At 38.2% G+C, this 9,612-nt stretch overlaps 1 protein-coding gene across 2 annotated transcripts in view; it reads left to right on the forward strand.

Annotated features, from left to right (window-relative positions):
* The window catches only part of LOC101571190 (EF-hand calcium-binding domain-containing protein 1), a 20,047-nt gene extending 12,519 nt beyond the window's left edge, over nucleotides 1-7,528 (forward strand). For both annotated transcript variants that reach the window (XM_004646257.2, XM_023706515.1), the window contains 3 exons: nucleotides 176-327; nucleotides 5,356-5,460; nucleotides 7,327-7,528. In XM_004646257.2, coding sequence (XP_004646314.1) covers nucleotides 176-327; nucleotides 5,356-5,460; nucleotides 7,327-7,383 — 314 coding nt within the window. In that variant the 3' untranslated portion in view covers nucleotides 7,384-7,528. The remainder of the gene's footprint in view (nucleotides 1-175; nucleotides 328-5,355; nucleotides 5,461-7,326) is intronic.
* Nucleotides 7,529-9,612: the final 2,084 nt, after the last annotated feature.

The following is a 9,612-nucleotide window of genomic DNA, read 5'->3' on the forward strand; positions in this document are numbered from 1 at the left end:
AAAAGAAAGAAATCAACAAGACTTTACTGTAAAATTTCTCTGCTACATACTGTATTATATCAATAAATTTAGGATGGATACATTGTATTTATCCTTTGTTATGTTGAAATAACCAAGGAAAACATCACATTTTAACTGTTCTTATATGTCTTTACGCTTCTTATGCATTTAAAAGTCTGTTTTGAAGTTTATTACTTGAATGGAGATGGTTACATATCTCGAGAGAAGATATTTGACATGCTGAAGAACAGTATACACCAAGAGTCATATGAAGAAGAGACTGATGAAGGAATAAGAGAGTTGGTAGATATAATACTTACAAAAATGGTAAGAATGAAAAACTATAATGCATTATATTCATTCAAGTACAATGTTATATAAAACTAAAAAAAATGGTTTCTTTTTCTTCATAATGAATATAACTTATAAAAGCAGGAGTTTTTGTGTTTTCTGTTCTGTCTGTTGTACAAGTGACTGGCTGGTGTGGGTACTCATTACTATTTGTAGAATAGCTGAATGATTAAATCACTATTCAAAATATGTTAGCTCAGCAGACTAAGCGCTTCCTTAGGTAAGTGCAGGGCCAGGGTTTGATCCCTGGCACCACATGCCATGCTGCACTGGCTCCGCCCCTGGGTGCACTGAGCCAGTGATGGAGTCCGGGCTTGGTGACACCTGTAATCCCAGCACGAGGGAGGCAGAAAACAGGAGGATCACTATGAATCCAAGCTATGTAGTGAGACCTTGCAAGGATACTTTTTTTTACAGTAACAGGGATCAAACCCAGGGCTTGATCCTTGGCTAGCACTCTAGCCAAGTGCTCTACCACTGAGTCATATCCCCAGTCCTCAAGTGTTTATTGAATATTTGTCATTGGTACGTTTTCAGCACATGATTCTCCTTGTGACTTGATTCATATACAAACATACCCAAATTCTTTTTTTGTGTATGTGGTACCAGGGATTGAACTCAGGACCCTGAGCTTGCTAGGCAAGTGGTTATTCTACTAAGCTATCTCCCCAGCCCTAAATTCTTCCTTTATGCCCTCTCTTTCCCTTGCTTATTCCCCATCCCTTTGTTCCCTTCTTCTTTTGCAAAAGACATGACTCCCTATATATTTCACTCTTTGTATTGCAAGTTTTTCCATATAAGAGAAACTGATATCCAAGACTGTATCATTTATTTCACTTAACATTATGGACTCAAGGGTGCATCCAGTTTTGCTACAAATGACTCGTTTATCCTTCTCTAAGGCACAGTAGAAATTCATTCTAAATACATTTTCTTGCCAAGTGTGGTGGCATACGCCTATAATCCCAGCACTCAGGAGGCTAGGCAGGATCAGTTTAAGACCATCCCGAGCTGTTGGACTTGTAGACTGCTTCCAAGACCTAGCTATTATAAGCTTTACTGCTATAAACATGGGTATGCATATGTCACTGTGTACAGTGATAACTTTAGCTCTGTGAGGAAGATACTCAGAAGAGATATGGCTGAGGCAAACAGAATGTCTAGTAGTTTTCTGAGGAATCTCTATAATGGTGGCTCAACTAATTTTACATTCCCACCCACAGTACAGAAGTGTTTTTTCCACAGGTTTTTGTTATTTGTGATTTATTGTGATAGCTTCTGGATTAAGTTGGAATCTTAAAGTGTTATTTTAATTTGCATCTCTCTAATAGGCAGAGATGTTGAACTTTTTTTTTTTTTTTTTTTTTTGCTGGCCACTTGTATATCTGAGAAGTGTCTGTTCAATTGAGCTGTCCATTTAATTGGGTGGTCTTCTTTTTTTTCTTTTGTTCTTTATATAATGTAAATATTGGTCCTGGGGGAATAACTGGGAAGATTTGATTTTTCCATTCTGTATGTTTTCTCTTTATTCTGTTTTTTGTTACACAGAAGCTTTTTAATTTGATATAATCCCATTTGTTGTTTAGAAAGTTCTTGCATATAACCTGTCATCAAGAGTTTTACCTATTTTAGCTTCTAGCAGATTGTTTGTTTTAACATTTAGATCTTTGATCCATTTTTATTTTAGTTTGAACTATTTTGGTGAGTTTAGATTCAATCTTTTGTATGTGCATAGGTAGTTTTCAGAGCACCAAATTTATTTTATTTTTTGTGGCACCAGGGATTGAACTCAGGACCTTGCACTTGCCAGGCAAGCACTTATTCTACTGAGCTATCTCCCTGGCCCCTGACAACACCATTTGTTAAAACAGGATGTTTCATATGGTCTTCCCTTTGTCAAAGATGAGATAGCTAAATATAATGAATACATAGGTGGCTGTTTCTGCATCCTCTACTCTGTTCCAATGATCCTTGTGCTTCTGTGCCAGTATCATACTATTTTTAAGTCACTGTGGCTTTGTAATGTATCTTGAAGTCTGGGATAGTGATGCTTCCTGCTTTACTCTTGTTGTCCAGGATTGCTTCTGCTATTCTGGGTCTTTACTGGTTCCATCTCAATTTCAGGTTTGCTTTCTCTGGTTAGGTGAAAAATAGTGTTGGTATTTTGACTGGTATTGCATTAAATCTGTTTATTAGTTTGGAGAGCATAGCCATCTTGACAATGTTGGTCATGACTATCCAAGAACAGAGGATCTCTATTTTCTGGTGTCCTTTTGATCTCCTTCAGAGTAGTATAGTTTTCACTGTAGAGGTCTTTCACTTCCTTGGTTAGGTTATTCCTAAGTAGGTTTTTTTTGACGTTATTGTGAATGTTACTGTTTTCTCTAATTTCTTCCTTAGTGAGTTATTTGTTGCTTGTTTTTAATGTACTTGGTACAGGGTCTCCCTATGCAGCTCAGACTCATAGTGATCCTCCTGTTTTCAGCCTCTCCAGAGCTAGGATTACAGGCGTGCACCTCCACGCCTGGACTGTGAGTTCACTATTCATATACAAGAATGTTACTGATTTTTGTGGGGTTTTTTGGAGCCCAGGCTGGTCTCAGACTTGTAATGGTTGGTCCTCCTGCCTCAGCCCCTTTGAGTGCTGGGATTACAGGTGTGCGCCACAATGTCCAGTTTTGTGTTGATTTTTGTATCCTGGTACACTGCTAAATTTGATTATTGATTCTAGGAGTCTTTTGGCAAAATACTTTGGGTCTTCTCTTTAGAGGTTGTGTCTGCAAATAACATAACTGCTTCCTTTCCTATACATATTTTACTCCCTTGCCTGATTTGTCTGCCTTTTTCAAGAACTATGCTGAACAGGAGTGAAGATCCCTGTCTTGCTTCTGATTTTAGAGGGAAAGCTGTTAGCTTTTCATTTAATATGATGCTTAACTTTAAAATATTTTACTATCATTGAGACCTCATTAACTTGAGGGGGAGCTAGGTTCAATTCATGTAAAATTGGGTCCTACTTTGTCTTCATGATCTCTGCCTTTCAACCCATCTAACTCCTTACTATAACAAAATAACAAAAGTACTTGACTTACATAGAGTACCCATACTGTACATATGCCAGGCCCTTCAGAAAACTTTAATGTATTCACTTTTTCCTCAAAACAATAAAGATGACAAAACGTAGAGAAAAGTCACACTAGAAAATGTTATGCAGAAGTCATCTCTCAATAGAATCCAGAGTAGTCCTTCTTTGTGAACTGAGTGATTTCCACCTAACTTCTCACTATGACCCTAAACTGGATGCAGTGAGATTTTGTGAATCCAAGGCATTGGTGGCCCAGTTCAGCTCACTAATATGACCCTCAGACTCAGGAAAGAAACTGAGTGGGGACTTGGCAGTCACTATGCAGGCTCCAGAGTATTCTCTTCTTTTAAGAATAATTTCATGGGTTGGTGAGGTAGCTCAGTGGACTGACTGCCTACCTAGACAAGCGCAGGGCCCGGGGTTTGATCCCAGGAACCATATGCCATGCTGGCCCTGGTCCCAGACATGCTGAGCCGCTGTCTGGCATACTGGTGCATGCCTGTAATCCCATTGCTGGGAAGGCTGAAAACAGGAGGATCACTGAGTCCAAGCTGCACAGTGAAACCCTGTACAAAATATAGAAATTGTAAAAAGTAATAATAATTTCACTAGCCACTGCTACAGCTGCATGCATTTGTCTTCTTCAGACAGCATCCTCTGCGGTACTGTCCACACTCTTCTCTTTTAAGGGAAATGTTTATGAAATAAACCTTGTTTCTGACAATGACTACAAGTTTTGTCTAGATAAGACTTTCAGCAGCCCTGATGCAGTTATACCCAGAAGTAAAAAAGCAACTCTTCTTGGTCAATCCAGTTCAGTTAAGCACTGAAGGTATTTGTAGTCTATAATACAAGTCCTCCTCTGTCCCATCCTGCATGGCATAACATGCTTTCTAAGCCCTGTCCTGAATGCTTTGCTGACTCACACAATGCCTATTACTATGGGCCATTCTTCCGTACTCTGTCCCTAACAACACTCTGTCATCCACAGATTAATCATGCTTAAAGGCCCAGCCTATTGGCTTCATTTAATTACTCTAGCCCATCCCAAACAATTACTGCTGTAAACTCCTAGTGACTTTTCAATAAAGCAACTTCACTTCTATCCTTTCTACCTGCTGAGCTCCCAAGTTTGAGATTCTTTGAGGAACAAATTCTACAAAAATTTAGCTTGAATATCTTTGTTGTCTTGCACTTACTGCCTCACAGGAGCAGTGTAATAAGAGACTTCCTATAATTTCTTGTTATTTAGGCATGGTCACATTTTACACAGCTAAGTAGGTAAGGTATGCCTATTAAAATTAAGAAGTGGGGCTGGGGAGATAGCTTGGCAGCATTATGCTCCTGCCTGGCAAACACAAGGTACTGCATGCCATGCCAGCCCCAGAACTGGGCTTGGTGGTACACGCCTGCAGTCCCAGCACTAGGGAGGCTGAGACAGGACGATCACTATGAATCCAAACTGCATAGTGAGACCTGTATTAAAACACGAAGTGAAAGGGCCAGCCTGATCGCTCAGTGGACTAAAGCACCTGTTTAGGCAGAGCCCAGTGGCCAGGGTTCAAGGCCCAGCATGCCGTGCCGGCCCCACCCACAGGACGTGCTGAGGTGGTGATTGAGACTGGGCATGGTAGTGCGCACCTATAATCCCAGAGCTTGAGAGGCTGAAAACAGGAGAATCACTATGAGTCCAATCTGTGTAGTGAGACCCTGTAGACAATGTCCTAAATACAGAAACAAAACAAACAAAAAAGTAAAAGGTGGCCTCTCTAAATAAATACCTTTTAATCTGTATAAATATCTTCTTCAGAAATGTAAAATTAACAGTTTTGCTTATAAAACCTTTTAGTGTAGGCAGCTATTTTCCATGACAATATTAAAAAGGCTATCATTTATGAAAAAGTCACCTTCCTCTCTAGGATTATGACAACGATGGCAAGGTATCTTTCACAGACTTTGAAAAAGCAGTGAGACAAGACAAACTTCTGTTGGAGGTGTTTGGGCCATGTTTACCAGAAGCAAAGGTATAGTTCTATGAAAGCCCACTTGTGCTTTTCATGCATGAATCTGACAAATCTGAACTGAGATCAACCTAGTAATTGATTTGGCTCATAAAACTTCTTTGGGGGCCGAGGAGATGGCTCAGTGGAATAAGTGCTTCCCTGGCAAGTGCAAAGGCCTGAGTTCAATCCCTGGTTCCACAAAAAAACAAACAAACAAACAAACAAAACACTCTTTAAAAAAAAAAAACAAACTTCTTTGGTCTTCCTTCGATCAACTATACTTTTCAAACATATGATACACAAACTTTATTGTAAGAGTATGCAAATTAACATGCATGTTGGTAAGCTCTCCTCATTCATCTCAGTCCTTCCTTTAATTTATCCCATTGTAATTTATTTCCTAGACCCCATATCCAAGTTTTGTGTGGAAATGTGTGCTAAAAAGCAATGTAAGAGAGGCAGGTTTCTAGTTGTAAGACACTGCTGTGAAAACAGCACAGCAAAGTGGACTGAAGTAACTGCTTAGGATGAAACAGCCAACAGTTCTTACTTTGACAGAGGGTCTCACTAAGTCACTAAGCTGCCCAGCCTAGGCTGGAACCTGGAGCTTCCTACCTCAGCCTGCAGAGCACTGGGATAACAGGTGTGTGCCACTGTGCTAGCCAGCAGTTCTCCAGCTGTGACAATTATCTAAAGCCCTGTCCTTCAAAATGTGCTCTGTGAACTAGCAGCAGTGGCATTTCCTACAACTTGTGAAAAATCCAGAATCTCAGCCTATACACAAAACTAAGTGAATCACAATTTACTATTGTTGTTACTTGACGTAACCAAAGTTTATCACTTTCAAATGCTGGATGTGTCTGTCAGTAGAGATGAGAAAGAAAGTGAGCTCCTCAGGAAAAGAGAATCCATCAATATCTGCTGCCATGCAATCTATCAGGAAATTTTTTAGATTGTCATAAAATCTAATAGAAAGTTTACCACGTTAACCTTTTAAAACTGTACATGTCAGTTATTATCAGCAGAACAGGGTCATACAACCAATCTCCACAATTCTTTTCAATTTGCAAAACTGAAAGCCTATACTCCCATTAAACAACTCCTCATTCTTCCTCTCTACATATAAGAATCTACATTTAAAAGAGATCCTAAGGAGATTCACAGCATCCTAACAGCTAAGAAGCCTTATTTGGACAGCAATTGTTCTTTCCAACTCTTAGGTCTTTGCTTGTGATTTCACAAGGAAATAGAACCTAACTCCTTGCTTTCAAGATTCTTCTAGTACTCCCACTATTTAGAGCCATTCTAGAAACTCTGATTATATCATGATAGCTGAAGTAAACCTTATTCACTGATATGTTCAAATCCATCCCTTAGACAAGAAGCCCTTCAGGACAGGGCAAAATGAAACACAGACACTGCACAGTGAGTGTGAGCCTTCTTAAGTTATTTTTATCAGTAGAGAAAATGGAAACCATCTGGGTGAGATCAGATTTCAAATTATGTGCTCACTGACAAAATGTAGATATGCTTAAAGTACAGTGGTCAAAGTCTAGAATTTCTGGGGCTGGGGAGATTGCACAGTAGAATAAGTGCTTCCCTGGCAAGCACAAGGGTCTGAGTTCAATCCCTGGTTCCGCAAAAAAAAAAAAAAAAAAAAAAAATCTAGAATTTCCAAAACTGATTTTTTGATTGCTACAGATCAAGTAAATTTTTAATTTTTTAAAAATCATGTAAGCTTCTAATTTCTTTTTTTTCTTTTTGGTGGAATCGGGGATTGAACTCAGGCCCTTGGCACTTGCCAGGGAAGCGCCTATTCCACTAAGCCATCTCCCTGGCCCCTCTAACTTCAACTTGTAATAATTTATTAACTTTCTTATTTTATAGAATTGCCTTCATTTTGAAGCCCTGGCTTTCAGAAACATCATGACTTACAGTTTTTGAATGTGAACTGCTCAGTATTTCTATTAAAACAAGAAACAGATACGGGTTTCCTCTCTTTTATTTGTATGGTAAAGTGCCTATACTGCCTTCAATTTACATGTTGTTATAATGTGGAAGGTAATGTTATATAATATGAACAAAGTAAGTATAAATTATAAATATATAAAACTATATCAGATGAAGTTTGAATGAAATTATAAAATGGTATGCATTAAAAAAAATACATGGAAAAAAAATATTTGGCTAAAGCAGGACGATCACTGCAAGTTCAAGGCCAGCATAAACTATAGCATGAGACCCTGTCTTAGGGAGAAAGAGAGAGCAAAAGAGGGAAAGAGAGGGGAGGGAAGGAGGGAGGGAGGGAAGGAGAGGGAGGGAGGGAGAAGAGGGAAGGAGAGGGGGTAAGGGAGGGAGAGGGAGAGAGAGAGGGAGAGAGGGAGAGAGAGAGAGGGAGAGAGAGAGAATGAATGAATACTAACTTGCTCCTGGCAATCTATATTCTTCTTCTTTGTTTTAATGGATGGCTTGCACATACAGCTTCCGACTTATCTTCTGGAGGCTTTGGCACAGATGAAATTACCTAGTTTAAAAAGAAAAGAAAACCACCAAAACTTAGGTTTCATAATGTAAAATTAAATCAGTTAGAAGAGGTAGGATATACACCTAGTTAGCTAGTCCTTGCTCTCTCATCACTTGTGAGAGAGTTGGTCCACATTCTAGATACAGCCTATGTCCTAGGCACAAAGCAAAGTCTCCTGTCCAAATATTGATGGGAGTAAAATTTCCATAGCCATTTATAAGAAAATAATACTGGAGGAAGGGTAGTGCATTACAGCATTTCCTTAGCACATGCAAGTCCCTAAGTTTGATACTAAGATGAAAAAAAAGCTTTTGTAGGGAGAAAAGTAAACATACACTCTGTAGCACTTTTAAATAATTTAAAGTTACCTATTTTTTGACTACAAATAGATATGCCAGTTTTGCATTTTTGAAACACAAGATAATATATGATAGAGACATGAAATGCCTAGAAGAATAAAAAATTTGGATAAATGGGCAGAAAATTATACAATTCTCAATTTCCTAGCAGAAAAATGGGCAACAAACATGCCAGAAAAACTGGAAAATAAATCAAAGCAGAATAACACAGTCTTCATCTGAAATGGAAAATTATTAGATACTGTGGTAAATCCTACAAAATACTTGTTTTTCTATTATTTCTGTGTCTAAGAGTTAGACTTCATACTCTGAAAATGCAGTCAGTTCTAGCTGAGACAGCTATATATTTATAAGTGTCTCAGGTTAGCTATTCCTGAAGAAGTAAAGTGCCAGAATAAACTGAAAATTTAAGAAGGCTTAAACATTAAAAACTGTATCTACAGGTTTTTAGTATTATTTTGGTAGTTTTAGGCAATAATTTTCAGATTAAAAATATAACTGTAAAAGAAATCAGACTTTTAAATCACACCATAAAATTTATGTGCAACAATGTGAAAAGCTCTTTATGAACCCTGCCAATAAATATGAGAAAAGGCATGGCCCTCAGTTTATCATTTCTACCACCTACCCCCTCCCAAAGATGTCTTTCCATAGCTAATTCAGCAGGAGGTTGAGGCAGGTTTGCTGAGAGTCTGAGGTCAGTCTCCGCTACACATTAACTTCAAGACTAGCCTGAATCAGACAGCGAGATCCTGTCTTAAAAAAAAAAAAAAGCTAGTTCAAATATTAACTTTTTCTATGCTTAAGATAGAATGATTATATTAATAATGTTAAAAGACAACCTAAGTAGCACACTCCAGTTTGTTTGGTTTTTTGTGGATCTGGGGATTGAACTCAGGCCCTTGCACTTGCCAGGCAAGCACTTGTTCTACTGAGCCATCTCCCCAGACCCAACACACTCTAGTTCTAGTTCTCTTTTTAAAAAAACTTTTCACTTCAAATGCAGACGTAAAAACAATGCAAAGACCCAATCTTTAGATATTTGACCTTCTTCTACAGCTGTTTTTATCATAGGAACAAAATAATCATTTTAAATTTGACTTTGAATTTAAGAGAATTTACATTAATTTTCTTTCTTAGCTTTGATTCATATTATAATTACCTGAGGAGCTGTTAAAAAGGGGGCCTAGAACTCACTACCTGGCAGATTGATTTAACTGACTGAAACTACTTAGTGTTTTTGCATCTAGAATGATACAAAAATATCTTCATTGTTTTTTTTTTTTTTTT

This window comes from Octodon degus, unplaced genomic scaffold, assembly GCF_000260255.1.
Source record: "Octodon degus isolate 3935 unplaced genomic scaffold, OctDeg1.0 scaffold00262, whole genome shotgun sequence".
NCBI lineage: Eukaryota > Metazoa > Chordata > Mammalia > Rodentia > Octodontidae > Octodon > Octodon degus.